Source organism: Melanotaenia boesemani, chromosome 13 (genome assembly GCF_017639745.1).
Source record: "Melanotaenia boesemani isolate fMelBoe1 chromosome 13, fMelBoe1.pri, whole genome shotgun sequence".
Lineage (NCBI taxonomy): Eukaryota > Metazoa > Chordata > Actinopteri > Atheriniformes > Melanotaeniidae > Melanotaenia > Melanotaenia boesemani.
The window spans coordinates 5,541,315-5,558,174 of record NC_055694.1 but is presented as its reverse complement, the minus strand read 5'-3'; the positions used below and the strand labels follow the sequence as shown (position 1 = coordinate 5,558,174).

General features: G+C 40.3%; 1 protein-coding gene across 10 annotated transcripts in view; it reads right to left on the bottom strand.

Annotated features, from left to right (window-relative positions):
- Window positions 1-16,860, bottom strand: part of hspg2 (heparan sulfate proteoglycan 2) — a 120,796-nt gene that overhangs the window by 56,768 nt on the left and 47,168 nt on the right. For 9 of the 10 annotated variants that reach the window (XM_042003593.1, XM_042003596.1, XM_042003599.1 and 6 more), the window contains exons 4-16: window positions 12,145-12,254; window positions 11,941-11,999; window positions 11,506-11,678; window positions 11,368-11,406; window positions 7,036-7,161; window positions 6,726-6,914; window positions 6,449-6,568; window positions 4,683-4,814; window positions 4,278-4,422; window positions 2,302-2,459; window positions 538-678; window positions 282-445; window positions 18-197 (exon numbers count right to left, since the gene is read on the bottom strand). In XM_042003593.1, the coding sequence (XP_041859527.1) occupies window positions 18-197; window positions 282-445; window positions 538-678; window positions 2,302-2,459; window positions 4,278-4,422; window positions 4,683-4,814; window positions 6,449-6,568; window positions 6,726-6,914; window positions 7,036-7,161; window positions 11,368-11,406; window positions 11,506-11,678; window positions 11,941-11,999; window positions 12,145-12,254 (1,736 nt within the window). The remainder of the gene's footprint in view (window positions 1-17; window positions 198-281; window positions 446-537; window positions 679-2,301; window positions 2,460-4,277; window positions 4,423-4,682; window positions 4,815-6,448; window positions 6,569-6,725; window positions 6,915-7,035; window positions 7,162-11,367; window positions 11,407-11,505; window positions 11,679-11,940; window positions 12,000-12,144; window positions 12,255-16,860) is intronic. The other variant, XM_042003598.1, reaches the window with a different exon arrangement.

Genomic DNA, 16,860 nt, shown 5'->3' with positions numbered 1-16,860 from the left:
TTCTTAAACTTCCTTACTTCAGTGAATTTGATCTCCTTCAGGCTGACCACATTGGGAGGGGTGGCGTTGCCTCTGCGGTAAACAAGCCTTCGTCCATTTCCAACCAGTATCACATTGGACCTCTCCACAGGCTCCGACAGGCCGCGGGCCAGTGTGTACCTCACCTTAAACTTCAGGGATCCCCCATAGGAATCGATCTAAATAACATACGGAGCAGATTTCAACCATGCGTACGATGCTAAGCCAATCAAATCAGAGCTTCCAAATGATGCTCTATTTACTTTGTTGCCCAGGAACTGGCGAGGTAAGGTCCAGAAAGAGTCGAGGTTGAGGAAACGACGCGACAGGTCAACGAGCTGGAACTCCTCCATCTCGGGGTTAATGAGGAGCTGGGTGGAGGACAGAGGAGGAGTGACTGGCCTGGAGGGATAGGTGACATTCACTCCTGCAAACAAAAATATATGAAATGTGACTACTACAAAAAAAAAGCTTCAAGGATACGTCAGCTGGCGGCGTATTAGCTGTTTTTTTCATTGCCTTTGAAGTTTTCCTCCTCCGTGAAACGGAGGCTGATCTGTTCGCGGTAGCGGCCGGTGCTCTTGCAGTTCTTGGTGACTCCGGCGCAGAAGCAGGACAAACAGCGCCCGCTCACGCTGAAGTGACCTTCAGGACAGTTGCCTGGAAGGAACGTGAAAAGACTCAGAACGGAACGCCTCTTATTGTCTATTTCATTCTCAAAAATGGAAGTTCAAGTTCAAGTTTATTTATGTAGCACATTTTCTGCAACAGCAGTTGCCCAAAGTGCTGAACAAAAGAACAACAAACACTCCACAGTTGAAAATAAAGCACTGCTCAATTAAACAATAAAAACAATGAAAATGAAAACAGAAATTAAATTGATTAAAAAGATTAAATCAATAAAATAATAAAAACAACAAAACCAGAATTAAAAACTAGAATAAAACTAAAATAAAATAAAATAAAATATGCGAATGTCAAGCTCAGTTTTGTTCAAATGACAGCGTAAAGAAGTAGGTTTTGAGTAAAGACTTTAAACCAACGACAGACTGAGCAGCTCTAATGTGAAGCGGAAGGCTGTTATACAGCTTAGGGGTGGCAACAGAGAAGGCTCTGTCGCCCCTGGATTTAAGCCTAGCATATGGGACCTTCATTAGGAACCGTGAAGGACCTCATAGTCCTGGCTAGAGCATGCTGGTGTAGCATTTAAGGCTTTAAACACAATTAATAAAATCTTGTACTGGGTCCTAAAACCAACAGAAAGCCAATTCAAGGAGGCGAGCACAGGGGTGATGTGATCGCCGTCTTGTCCCTGTAAGCAACCGAGCAGCAGCGTTTTGGGCAGCTGCAGTCGATGTAAAAATGACTGGTCAATGCCATAATATAGGGAGTTGCAGTAATCTAAGCGGGACATAATGAGCAGGTGGATAACTTTTTCAAGGTCATGCTTGGGCAGGTAGGGCTTTAACTTGCCCTTTTGACATGTGTACAAGAAAACACATAGAACAAGATAAAAAAAAGATCAATAAAATTAGAGAATACCAAGTAAAATAGTGAAGCAACACATGCTCTGTGTTTAAAAATTAGTGGAGGAGAAACATAATAAAATATTTTAAAAGTGCCAATAAGTCACAGGTCTGTTTGTGCACTGAGACAGAGCCTGTAAAACCCATTTAAAGACTTTTTTTTATTTAAATAAGCCACTGCTGTTGGAATGAAGGACATTTTGTAGCCCTTTTTCTTGGCCAGTAGAACCATCAGTTTGTGCCCCGATGGCAGGATGCCGGGGGTGAGTGGGATCCTGATAAATTTGAAGTGATTGATTTGGTTGTTTGATGACACAACTCCTGAAGTGAAAGTTGCTTTTGTCCAATGATCTTGCTGACCTGATTAATGTTTAGCGCCAGTTTCTTCTTTCTTTTCATGGAATTTTTTCTAACCTAGGACACAAATTATGTTTAAACACTCCCACGTAGTGATATATAGACCAAGGTCAGAGTGTGCTGACTGGTGTTAGAGCTCAGTTTCCTCAAAAGAACATTTTTTTCTAAATGTAGTCGCCATTTCCTTGGAAGGAAAGCTGATTATCTATTATCGCTCCCAGGTATTTGAAATGAGTGACTTGCTTCACATCCTAACCCTTCATGCTGATTGGCATGGAGGTAAACATGAAACCTGTACCTCCTTCTGCATCTCGTCTTTGGTCTTCACAACATTCAGGTCTAAGATTTACTAGACCTAAGCAGTCGCCCTAACTGCAGAGCAAAGGTTAATCATCATCACCTGGGTTTGGATTGGATATGAGAGTTAACACTCCATCAGGGATCCCAAACACAAGGCCTTTAGCATTAATAGCCTCGCAGGTGTAAGCCCCCTGGTCAGATTCTTTCACATCACGAATAGTCAGAGTACCACGGCCGTTCTCGTTGGTCATGGAAATCCTGGGAAAACAGAAATAAAGCACAAATAATCATCTTATGTAGGTGTGGAGATACATTTATATCCTTTTGATGTACCAAGCGGGTCTTTTGGTGGAGTATGGCTTCATTGGTTCGCCAATAATTAGCTGATGTGAATTGTTTTGTTTGTTTTATTTTACTCTGTGGCTATTGTCTTTGTTAGTACAAGCTGAGGAAGCTTGAACTTACCTCTTTTGTTGTATCTTACTTAGGACTTTCTGGAACTGCAGTGAACTGGTTTGGTTCCTTTCTAAAAGGCAGGAACTACTTTGTGTCTATAGGTAACTATAAAACTGAGTGAACAAAAACAACCTGTGGAGTTCCCCAAGGCTCCGTCTTGGGGTCACTGCTGTTAAAAAATGTCACTCATTCAAATTACGAAAAACAACAAAATATGTTACAATGATCGTGCCAATGGTAGATAAATTTACACAATCATCACACCAGGAGACTATAGTCCAGTTTAAACACTGATCAAATGTATTGATCAAGTTAAAGATTGCATGTGCCAGAACTTTCTTTAGTTAAATAAAGACAAAATCGAAATAATAGTTTGTTTGGAGCCAAAGAAGAAAGATTAAAAGTCAGCACTCAGCTTCAAACAATGATGTTAAAAACCGTCAACAAAGCCAGAAATCTGGGAGTAGTCCTGGACCCAGACCTGAATTAAGCATCACATTAAGACAGTTGTGAAGTCAGCCAGTTACCCATTAAAGAACATCTGGAGGATCAAAGGACTCATGTCCCAGCAGGATTTATGCATTTATCTTTAGTAGACTGGACTACTGTAATGCTGTCCTCACAGGTCTCCCTAAAACGTCCATCAGACAGCTGCAGTTAGTCCAGAACGCTGCTGCTCCAGTCCTCACTAAGACCAAAAAAGTGGATCATATAACTCTAGTCACCAGATATTTACTGTGACTCCCTGTTTGTCACAGAATCAACTTCAAAATCCTGCCGTTAGTTTACAAAGCACTGAATGGTTTAGGGCCAAAATCCATTCAGGATCTTCTGGTTCAATATGGACCAACCAGATCCCTCAGGTCATCAGGGTCTGGTCTACTTTCTGTTCCCAGAGTCAGAACTAAACATGGAGCGGCAGCATTGACTTTTCTATTTGCTGCCTGTTATCAGAACCAATGTTAATTCCTCATACTGTAACTTGTATTTATTGCATTTTGTTTTATTCTACTTTGTCTTTTTTTTGTTTAATTTATTTAGTTTTTGATGTACTTTTTAATGGGTCTTTGGACCCCACTGTAATGCTTTTAATGTTTTATGTAAAGCACTTTTATTTGTCTTGTGCATGAACTGTGCTATTCAAATAAACTCCCCTTGCCTTATTTTAAGTCATTTCTGTCTTTGTTCTAAAGAGAAAGATATTTATTTTATAAGCCTCTGACGGTTTTCATATGTCCGTATATCTTTTAAAAGCCCATTAAAGAAAGTTTGGAAAAGAGAATAACTAAACAAAACTACAGGCTATGTTAATGAACACATGGAGGCACAAAAATCTTTTCAATTCCTCTGCAGTTATCTCAACACACTCACAGCATGATGCAGTCGCAGTAAATAATATGCAACCACAAGTATCAGAATTAATTAAAAGCGCAAGCCAAGATGCACTGATGTAGAAGAGGTGTGTGTCAGCACACCAATAAGGTGAGAGGAGCAAAATGAATTCATAACCCCTGCCAAATCACTTTGGAAAAAGTGGCTTTCATTAATTACAGATGTTTCATAACAGCTTTACTGATGAAACAAAAACCACAGGGGTGAGGAATTTCCCATCAAACCCACCTGCTGCTGGATGGAATGTGTCCCCAGTTCAGTCTCCAGGAGATGATAGGTGTTGGAACTCCAACAGCCTGACAGGTGAACGTCACCGTCGACCCCCGTGCTGCCTGCATGGACTCTTCTGGTGGGCTTGTTACGGAAGGTGGAGCTGGAAACCATCAAAAGGACAAAAAATGGTTCAATAAATGCACATGTGCAAAAAAAAAAAGTTCTTCCATATGGACGGACGATTTTACTTAAGTTCTCACGAGTGAGTCAACAAATGTGAAAAGAGCCTGGTTCAGAGAAAATTAGTCACAGCGCATAAAAAGCTAATGTGCTGAGAGAAAAGAATGACATGCACATGAGGGGGAAAGAAAAAGACTATGAGAGAGGAGAGCTGCATCCAGCTCTTGGCCTGAGACTTACAGCAGCCGTACTCATCAGAGCGGTCAGGACAGTCTGGCTCGTCATCACACTGGTAACTCGCTGGGATGCAGGAGCGGTCAGTCAGGCATTCAAACTGCTCCGGAGCACACTTGTCATCAGGACTCTTGGTAGCTATGGTGATGAAAATGCGGAGACTGACAACAACTCTTAAGCATCCTAATGTATTCTTCTATCAAAATCTTGCTGTTCTTTACAAATGAAGTATCTTCCACTTTAACTGTATCTTCCTAAAAATCTTAAATTCTTTCTTAAGTTTGTCTTAAAACGCAGAAATTGTTTGAATCTTTTCTCTTAGACTGATGAATGCCATCTCCCTATACATTGAAAAGACATACCAGCTGGCCCTAATTTGTATATTAAAAACATAGAAAATTACCATAAAAGGGCACGAGACAGAAGGGCTGTGTGCAGACACGAGAGGTGAGACAGAGATGAGGAAAATGTCATTGGTGTTATTAACCAGGGGGTACAGGCATATCCCCTATCCCTTAATAAAACAAATAATAGTAATAAAAAGCCACTGTTGTAGGAAACTGTAATTATTTTTATTTAGTCGCTGTCAAATGAGTTGGACATTTATTGAGTTGGAGATTTATTGAGTGATATTATTTGATATTACTAAAGAATGGGCAATACGAACTGCCAACACCGACGGACTCACACAGTCGGCCATAACCGCCCGCCACCTCCCAACCAGCAACTTAAACAAGCCCTAAAAAACAGTTAACCTTGGCATATCTCCTCCCGTATTTTTAAGGGCCCACAGCACCTTAAAATTTTAACTCATACATCCTAGTTTTTAATTCTATTTATTTTATATTTATATTATACTGTAATATTGCTCTTTTATCTCTAATTTAAGGGAATATTTGTTTTTATTTTTTGGTGCACAGTGGCTCTGTGTGAGCACCCTCAATTTAGTTGTACCTCCACAGTGCAATGAAAACAAAGACTATCTAATCTAATCCAAATATGTACTTATGATCCTTTGCAAATAATCCTGAATGGCCATAAAAGATTTGTTCCCTCTGTAGGGCACAATGTGCAATATCTTACAGCAACAGTAAATATGATATTTGGATGGGGAAATACTACATTTGACATATAAAACAGGTGGAACCAGTAGCACTAGGTAACTTTCTGACATTAAAATATGTGTTTATGACTTGTTTTTTGATGGAAAAGTGACATTTATTATGTACATTCCTGGAGGCATCACTGCCTAGCAGCATCCTGAGGCTGAGAAACAGCATTTCACTACTTTTTCCCCTGAGATACTGCGTCACGTTTCAGCTGAGTTTCGATTTACGCACCACACCACATGCCAGCAACTGGATATCAACACACTGGTCGTTTTGAACACACACCATGGCTGATTCATCAAAGCAACGCAACAGGACATTATTATAAAGAGAGAAAGGGACAGAGAGGAGAGTCAACATCGGACTGGAGAGATCTCAAAGAAGAGATGCACATAACATACACCTGAATTCGATGTTAATAGGGAGGTAGCTCACTGAGAAGTAGAGTAGTGCAGCTTTAACTTAATATACTTCATATAGACTAAATTATTATTTGTGTGCTTGCTTTGTAAATTACCAAAAGCATGAGAAAACAATTTAAATGCCACAATCTTTATGAAGTAGTGCTTACAAAGGACTTTGGAAGTAAATATTGTCCATTGTGTCATGTTTGTTCTGCATATTGTCTTGAATTATTCTCATAAAATAAAAATGGAGACTTACGGCAGTCTGCTTCATCAGAGCTATCCTCACAGTCGTTGTCGCCATCGCAACGCCAAAGCTTAAGGGCGCAGCGACCATTTTTACACTTGAACTCGTTGGGCTCACAGGGAGACGGCGTGCCTGTGAAAAGAGGTTGTTGACAGTCAAGCTGATGAATTTCTGCTGCATGCTCTTATGAATTTACTGGTGCATTTGTTTGCAAACTTTTCTACACATGTATTGAACTGATTTTTCTCTCTTTTACACCACTGCTTGTGCACAAAGCCACCTGACTTACCGCATCTGAATTCATCACTTCCGTCTAAGCAGTCCCTCTCTCCGTCACAGATGTAGTCTCGAGGGATACACTCCCCGCTCTGGCATGTGGCTTGGTCTACTCTGCAAGGTAAAATCACACCAGGGATCCGGGTGGGCCCAGCTACGGTGGTGGTTGGGATGGGGGGAGGTGTGATGGACTTTGTCACATCTAAAAACAAAGCTTTGATTAATCTTAGAAAAACATATGATACATAGAAGCGTTAAGGTATCTCACAACAAGCGGCCGAATGCGTTACAACCTGCCAGCCAGTCAAACCGAAGCCACTCACCACAACTGATTTCATCACTCATGTCTTGGCAGTCTGGTCTGTTGTCACACAGGTACTCCATCAGGATGCACGTTCCATCACCACACCTGTGCTCATCTGCCATGCAGGGTCTTTTACTGGGCGTTACTGTGAGAGCAAAGGGGAGGCGGGAAGGGGAACGTTGAAGGATCAAAGACATGCAAGCCGAGGCTACGGTACAGGCCACAACGCTACACTGATGTCACAGCAAAGCACAAATAACACAAAGTGAGGTGAAAATCAAACACATCCTATAACAGGAGCAACTCAGAAAGACGTCCACCAGTGAGATACTTAAAGGAGACCAGTAAGGCTTTCGACTATAAAGCGTATTATAATTTCTGCCCAGTGAATAATCTGTTGTGTGCTAAAACTAGCATGATAAGGCAACAGAAGGGACACACAAAACCAGGAGCTCGAACCCCAACTCGCTCAAAGAGAAGGGCTTCACTGGCTACCAGTTCCTTTTAGGCTGCATTCACACTGTTTTGATCCAAATCCTGGTCTGTGTGCTCAGAAAGTCCGTTTTGTTTGAGGAAACAAACTGATTTGGATCAAAGAAACTACGCAGACTTGGCAAATCTTGGTCTATTTCAAGTGGACCGAATACAAGAAGCAGACTACAAAGGAAAGTGCATAAACACAACCAAAACAGCTCTGGACTGGAGAAATGGCCTGCGGTCATACGTGGAAGAACTTAGTAAAAGTTCTGATAGAAGCTGTCATGTAGTGACTCTAGCACTACATGACAACACCTGGTCCAACTGGACTCACAGCAGTCTGTCTACCACATAATTATGACGTCCCATCTTCTTTGAATTCTTGCTTGTGTTGTTCTTACTCTCAAATGTAAGTCGCTTTGGATAAAAGTGTCTGTTAAATGACTGTATAATATAATATAATATAATATAATATAATATAATATAATATAATATAATATAATATAATATAATATAATATAATAGAAACATGATCAACCCAAGACCACCAGGATCTGATGCAGCTCCATATTAAGCTGGAGTGAAAACACAAGTTGGCCTGGTTTAACCACTAGATGTATGACTTTTCTTCTTCATTGTGTCTCGTCTTCTCCTTCAGTAATATTTGATGCAGGGCTGACTCTGGTGGGGAGTGGAATATGTTATTTACAAGGTCTGCTTTTGTTTCAGTAGTGTAGCGTGAAAAAAAACTTGGTCTGGAAGAATGTTGCACCCCCTCCAACTGAACCGAGTCATACAGAGTCTAGTGGGCTATCCTGGTGTGAATGCACCCTTAAGAGTTCATTTTGACATTTTGGTCTTGACTCAAAGCTTTAAGGCTGGGCCACACTTCACAAGAACAAAGAAAATTGCTTATTTTCTCCAGGTGACAAGAACTAAGTTTGTTCTGGCCCATCTGACCTGATGACCTGATCTGGGGAAGTGTTGAATGTGTGCTGACAGGCAAATGACTCAAATTTCTCTGGTGCATGTCTGCATGTTCATATAAGGAATAGTTAATAATTTTGTATAATAATTTTGAAATGTGGAGGAGTAAGAAAGTTGCATTGAACTTGCAGTGATTGGACAAAACTGCAAGCATGTGCAGAATTCACAAGGATTGGCTGAATTTGGGTTGATGGCTGCGAATGCAACATCATGGGTTCCTGCAGGGGCTAAACCACAATTTTCACTTTGCTTATTTTTAATTACAGTGTTGGATACACTGATTGAATAATCAACAATCTAAACAGAAAATATCTGTTGAATATTGATAGTTATCATTTGTAAGATGCATTTGAAGAAAACATTTTGAATTGCTTCCATTTTCTTTGCTCTAACAACTAAAATGTCTTTTTTAATTTGAAGAGAAAATGCAGATACGTTAAGGTGTGGTCAGTATTTATCATAATTAGACTGAACTACTTTAGTTTTTAAAATATAAATATTTCCTCTGAGACCCTATATGGGAGTCAGGTTTACACTTCATTCCGCCTTAATGTCTACAAACAAATGTAAAACTTTTCTTTAACACGATATGAACATTTTAAAACTCAATATACAGAATGGGGTACAATCAGTTTTTAGATAAAAAAAAAAAAACATTGTTTTTCATTTAAATGCCTGATAAAGCTCAGAAATAAAATGAGATTGTGCTATTTTATTTTTTGTGATTTGATATTAATGGAAGTGATTGTGTTAAATCAGCATGGGATATAATCTGAATGGCGCACTGCACGGCGGCTACTGCCTCAGTCTGCCTGATCCTGTTTCATTCATTCATTCAAAAAAACAAAAAAAAAAACAAAAAAAACGGCGGGCTTGTACTGGAAAAAAATTTTGTTGCACCTGTTGCAATGACAATAAAGTTTCATTCATTCACTCTCATTTGAATTAAAATCAAATTAAGATTATGGCAAAATTGGGGATTTCAGCAAACATCAAATCCTTATCCTCTGAATAAATACAATATTGTATTCCGATCAAACGTGTGATCTACACCTGCACTAATTAAACAGGAGAGACAAACTACACCTACAAGACTCGCCACATAAGATCAGACAAGACAGATACTGACTACAGCTGAAGATACAAGATAAATGCAGCACACAGACAAAAATACACAGATCAGACAACACACACACACACTCTAAACAGCCTTGATGGATTGGATAAGGCAAAGTAAAAAACACACACACAAGCACATAAACTGCTTCCACACTTTAACCACAGCCATGAACTTTTCTCAGCAGTAGGGACGCCACGATCACAGATATTTCTGGTACGATGATGAGAGAAAAAAAATCACCATATTATAATTATTATGTGTTCATTTCTCTGTGCTTTAAATATGTAAACTCACACCAACACTTTTCATTCATTTCTATTTTTTCATCCCAACTAAAATATATTAAAGCAATAAAGTAAACAAAAAGTCCCATTCCAGTAAAGTCCCCTCTGCTCTTTAAACAAAAACATTTTAAATGTGGATATTACTACTTTTTGACTTCCAGCTGCCCTTTAGTAGTATACATTGCGCTGTAAGTCCAATCTGAGTTGTACATAATCAGAGAATTGCAGATGACACGATAACATTTCATCTGTGTATTATTTCAGGCAAACATTAACATTTAACTCGGTTTCTGAGCATTTCCCCTTAATTTGCTGGTGGTTATCCTGCCGATGTTGGCACATAGTTGATGTTTTTTTCTCCCTTGACTGCAACCTTTTTATGTCCTGCTTTACAGGCTGATGAGTCGTCCTCCACAATAAAGAGACCTTAGTCATTTTTACACAACCAAAGAAATCTGACAAGAATGACTTAATGCATTTCTTTGGAGGCAATAACTCTTCCTCTGTGTTTTGGATGAATGAATTAGGACTGTACTCTTTTTGTGGTTTATTATTGTGGCCACCAAGGGTGCATCGGTCAGAATGCATGAAAATAAGAGGCTTGCTTGAACTTGAATTATTTATTGTAGTTGAGCAAGTTAGACTAGGAGATGACCCTCTTTAGGCTTATTGGTAGGGTCTGTGTAGGTATTTTGAATGTGTTTTGTTGCATGAACACACACAGTCACAAATAGAAACAAAAAACCTAACAGAAATATTTACTCCTTAAAACGGACGTTTGCCGCTACACTCCACTTTTTCCTTTAATTCTGGTGAGGGAGAGCACAGTGAGGCTCCGCCCGTCTAGTTAGCCAGACACTCTTCGTTACACTCTGCCATATTGTCCCACTTGGACACACCGCTTCTATAACAGCACAGAAACAAAGCAACACACACGGCAACACATAAATACAACTTTATTTTCCTTGTGTGAGTTGTGCTAATCTGCCTTCATGTTTTAGATACAATCCCTTATGGAAAGTGGCGATATTGAGGGATCTTTACAATTAATTAATCTTGGAGTTTAATACAGCGATTATTTGTAAAATCAGGTAACTGTAAAATCCCTACTCTGGAGGGGCTGCTTTTGCAATTAAACAAACAAAATAAAAAAGTTAAGAAGCCTGTTTATAAAGCTGCTGGTATTTGCATAAAAAAATAGGTTTAAACTGCAGTAAAGAGCAGCATTCCTCATCACAGTCATGCCATGCATCATGTTTTCTGTGCACTAGTCAGCAGGGATCTCTCTACCATCTCTACATTGGTGCTTCCATGCAAAACATTCTCCAGACCACATGACCATTGCTTCAAAGTTGAAAGCATCATAAAATTTCAACATGACAAAGAGAGAAATATTTCAATGTTCTTTTTTTTTTAAGCTGCTACATTCCTGCTACAGTTTCTACAGCAAGTCACCATGCAGCAAGCATGGCTCAGTACAAACCTGGCACTGCAATAGGTTCCACTGAAGGCGGAGCTTCAACTAAAAAACCAAAGGAAAACATTGAGGAAGCTGCCTGGCGCTGTGGTGTAGAGTCATTCGCTGCAAACACAAGGATCTCGCTGCCTCGGGAGGTCTTACCTTTTCCGAGCCGTCTGAACTGAAAGCCCCGGACAGACGTGATATAAGAAGCAATGGCTCCCTCCTTCACCACACTGTAGAGCACGCTGCGGATCTGCTCTTCGTTGTTGTTGTAATCCGAACCAACGTCCAATTCCACAAATACATCAACGCCATCCTCTCTTATCACCTTTCTGCAAAGAGGGAGAAAGACGTGATGAGGCTACAAGCTGTGAGGCGTGCACTGCAGGTGATTAAACAGAGGGAAAGTGTCTCTTTGGATGGCTTTCATAGGACTTAATTATTGCTGATGCATTACTGACTACACGCCTCCATTAATGGCCTTGTCTAGTTTAGAGAAAAAGGAAAAAATATCACCTGGCCTGAGTAAGGCACCCAGCAGGGGTATCTACTTTGGGTGTCAGCAGGCATGATTTAAATGATTTGTGCCCTTACTTAATGAGGACCACGTTGACTGTCTGGACACCAGGAATCCTGTTGTACTCTGACTCCAGCTGTGGAAAGCAAACTAAACTCAGTTACACTGGAATAAACAAGCCCGGACATTATTTTCAGACAGTTGCACATCCTCAGATCAGATCAGTCATAAATAACATGCATGGACCTTAAAAGGTAGCACACAGTAGAGACAAGTCATACCGTATCCATCACTGCCTCAGAAATCTCCTTAAATTCTGGAGAGAAGATGTCCTCGAGTTCAGGGCCATAGACCACCGAGTTGGTGAAGTTGACAAGAGCTCTGTAATAAACTAGAAACACAGAGAGGGAAGGACAGGCTGTCAGCTAAACCACACAATAACAAACTGCAGGCTTCCCACTTCGTGCTGAGCCGGTGTTGCATTTAAATATCATGAGCCACATCCTTCTAATACATTCATTTCCCTTTTGAATAAAAGTTTCATAGAGTTAAAAACTAAAAAGCTTGACTTGTGTTTGTGGTTTAAATGAGAGCAACGTACAAATTATAGCATCTATTTCCAAATCTCAACTGCGGTAGGGGCTAAGCAGCATCGCACCATGTGTACAGGTCCTAACCAGGCGCAGATGCTTTCACAGGCTCATTCTGCTTTCAAGCAGTGCTCAACTTTAACCATTAAAGTGCAGCGAAGAAGAATCGCCATATATGTTTGTGGATAAATATGCAACACAAACAGAATGATAATATGCGCTGTTGAGCTGATTATAACTTAACTAGGCCATTTAAATAAATAGTCTTCTTTACTTATGCAGGTATCGATATGGAGGTAGATTTATTGATTTATTGTTAGTTTAGCTATTACTGATTTATATATAACTGATTATCTGTTATAATCTATTAAATGCGTTAGAAAGATTAGATAAACTATGTCTCTTTTATTTACTGTCTGTTGTTACCAACTTCTTTGAGTCAAACCCAAAGTCAGATGCTTCATCCAACTGGACATACACAAGCGTCGGCCACTTTATTAGGCACATCTGTTTAATTGCTTGTTAACACAAATATCTAAGCAATCAATCACATGGCAGCAATTAAACGCATTTAGTCATGTAGACATGGTCAAGACGACTTCCTGAAGTTCAAACTGAGCAGCAGAATGAGGAAAAAGGGGATTTTAGTGGCTTGGAAAGTGGCATTGTTGTTGGTCTGAGTATTCAAGAAACTGCTGACCACCTGGGATTTTCACACACTACCATCTCTAGGGTTTACAGAGAATGGTCTGAAGAAGAGAAAATATCCAGTGAGCAGCAGTTGTCTGGACCAAAATGTCTTGTTGATGTCAGAGGAGAATGGGCAGACTGGTTGGAGATGATAGAAAGGCAACAGGAACCCAAATAAGCACTGGTTCTAATCAAGGTCTGCAGAACAGCATTTCTGAACACACAACACATCCAACCTTGAAGCAGATGGGCTACAGCGGCAGAAGACCACACCGGTTGCCTCCTGTCATCTAAGAACAGAAAACTTAGTCTATAATTCACACAGACTGACCAGAACTGGACAATAAAAGATGGAGAAACGTTGCTGGTCTGATGAGTCTCCATTTCAGCTCCACATTCAGATCCTGGGCTGAGAATTTAGTGGAAATATCATGAAAACAAGGATCCATCTTGACTTGGCACTGACATTCTAGGCTGCTGGTGGTGTTAGAGTGTGGGAGATACCCTAACCATGGCACACTTTGGGCCCCTTAGTACCAGCGTGGCCTGGTTTAACCACCACAGCCTACCTGAGTATTGTTGCTGACCATGTCCATCCCTTTATAACCACAGTGTAGCATCTTCTGATGCTACTTCCAGCAGGATAATGCAACATGTCAAAAAGCTCAGATCATCTCCAACCGCTTTCTTGAACATAACAATGAGTTCACTGGACTGCAATGGCCTCCACAGCCACCAGATCTCAGTCCCCATAGAGCAGCTTTGGGATGTGGTGGAACGGGAGATTCTCATCATGAAAAAAAGGGGGTCCAAACTGGTACTAGTAAGGTTTACCTAATAAAGTGGCCATGACTGTACATGCAGGACTAAATCAACTTTCATCAGTTTATTTGGGTTTGTTGGTCAAACTTTGACAAATTTAATGTACTATACATGAAGCCCTGGTCCATACAGCTAGATCTGGTGACTGAAGGCAAGCGCTGCAGGACTGAGCAGGAGTTTGAGTCAGCATCGCTACTGTGCCAGAATCAGCTGAGGAAGAAGAAGAAAATCATCTATGAATGGCTCTGAAAGAAGGCCTCAACATTCCCCCCTCCTCTCCAGATGAACCAAAGCAAATATGTACAAGGAGGGAGAGCAGCAGGGATTAAATCAGTGGGCCACTGAGCGTCTGTGTTAACTGAAACTCTGTAATCAGATATATGCTGCATATCTTTATTTCACCCAGGTCAGAGTAGTCAGAGAAGTCAGGTTTTCTCAGTACAATCCAGATCATCTTGGTTAAAGTGATTCAGAGCAGCTGGTTGGTTTTATGTCTGCAGTGTCCTTGAGTGAGGTACTGAACCCAGAGCATTGTTACATTCTGGCTTACCAGTGCCCACTCAGGCCACACAGATTCAAGTTTGACTTTGTTTTCCTCAGACAGAAGAAATTTTATGTAACGTGACTTGATGACATGATTTCAATGCCCTGAAAAGTTCACAGATCTTGTATGGTACTTTTAAAGCATAACTATATCCAAATCTTTAGCTAATTACTTTCTCCACTTACAAACAGGATTATAGACCACCTGCATCAAACGTATGAATGTAATTTGTGTAACTCATAAGCAAAAATGTCAGCTGTACTATTATAATTCCAGTGTCAGAGGCTACGTCTATGAAACTTAAAATAGCCCAAGCCCGCAGGGTGCACCATTCTCACTCGGCTGCCAACACTTTGTTGGGACTGGCCTGCCAGGCTCCGAATTCAGGCTGGCACTGTAGGTTTAAGGAGGAAGTCAATATTGGTACAGTTTCTTGCAGTGAGATGCTATTTACAATGCCAAAAGCAAAGAGTGTGCTGACTTTCTAGTTACAAACATTCATGTCCTAATATGTGCAAAACAATTCATCTGCAAACACATGGTGCAAAAATATGATTGGTGACACTTTTCCCCCCCTTTATTTAAATAATTAGAGTTTTGTCAAAAAGAAAGTACAATTCTTTCTTAACTGTAAGGCTTTATGTGATGAGACATTTAAAAAGTCACTGGTCCTTAAATGACTTGTGTGCAGCTAAAATGCAGAAGAAGTGTGGGACTTAAAAGTTTGCAGCAGTAACACAAAGAGACGATTGTCTGTACAGTGTTATCAGTGTCTGATGTGATTGTGCAGGAATTTTAATCCACAGGTGGCCTCAAATTTGGCACAAAAACCAGTAAGTTTCATGATGGATCTAATGGCTGTAAGGTGTCCAAATCCTGACTACAAAACTATCCCAAATCATCGCCCTTCCACCACCGTGCTTGACAGTCTGTATGAAGAGTTCGCACTGATATGCTGCTTTAGATTTTGCTAAATACAGAGCAATTTAGTCTAGGATTTAGACTGTGGCCTTGTCCATCCAGGCCACATTTTTCCAGTTGAATTGTGGTTTGCTCAGATACAACTGATGCACTCCAAATTGTTTTAGAAATTCTTCACGACTGATAGGCAGCAACATGTCTTGTCTCCTAGTTATTGTGTTAAAACACAACTGAGTGTTCCAGACAACATAATCATAAATAAATCTAGAAACTATGGACCTCAACACTAGATCTCCTCTTTGGTCATGGCTTACTAGACTGTTACTGCTGTCGCCTTTCATTTTTTTATCAGGATTCTTTCGATCTTTAACTTAATGTTTATAGCAGAACATTTCACTCCTATACTTCTATACTATACTAAACTTGTGGGTTTTCTTTGGGTAATTGTCTATTTGTACTGTGAAACACCATCCACTCAGCATTCGCTGCACTTGGCTGAATGTGAGCAAACAGTAAATCTCAGAATTCATATGACTGCTTCTGTCACATCATCTATAAACAAAAGTGACTCAGTGCAACTGGAAGCCATGCCTCCCTGCCTGCTTGCCATCCTGCTGCCTCCATGTGCTTTACAGATGATGCTGTATGCTGTGCATCATGAGTCCTTCCAGTTCTTCTTCATTCTATTTTCTCCTTGCTGGGTCAGATACAGATTGATCTTATTTACATATGTCCCATAGATGTTGTCCCAGAATTTTACACAGATTTTTAAGATGGATATTTCTGTTTTTCAGACTCATGTATGGATCACTGTATTTGCTCTTTCTCTTTATAGTGGGTTTTGGTCATGACATGCTAACCTGGATAGATAATTTAAAGGGTATTTTCCTAAACATTGTGAAGGTTCTGGAGATCACGCACTTTTTTTCCTCAAATTATAACAAAAACTAAATCTAAAGTTTCCCATGAAGAACTGTTTTTGGTCTTTATACTTGCAATAAGAGCTTTCTGGACAATGTCCAAATGAAAATGTCCCACTTCAGAGCTTTTAAAGTTCTACATATTAGCTGGATAGTTCCAGGATTAACTGTGTATAGCAGCATATTATGACAACCACAAACTACTTGGGGTGCAACAGGTGTGCCTCAGGGCTCGGTGCTTGGCCCTCTTATCACTGTACACCTCCATACTCGGTGCAGTCATTAACTCTCATGGTTTCTCCTACCACTGCTATGCAGATGACACTCAGCTTTTCCTTTCTTTCCCACCTGATGACACAACTGTCTCAATGCGAATATCTGCATGTCTTTCTGATATCTCAGCTAAATCTGTTCAAGACCGAGCTAAATATCTTTCCAGCCAATCCTTCCTTTCCGCCACAGATAAGCGTGCAGCTTGACTCTATCACACTTGTGCCTACATCTTCTACC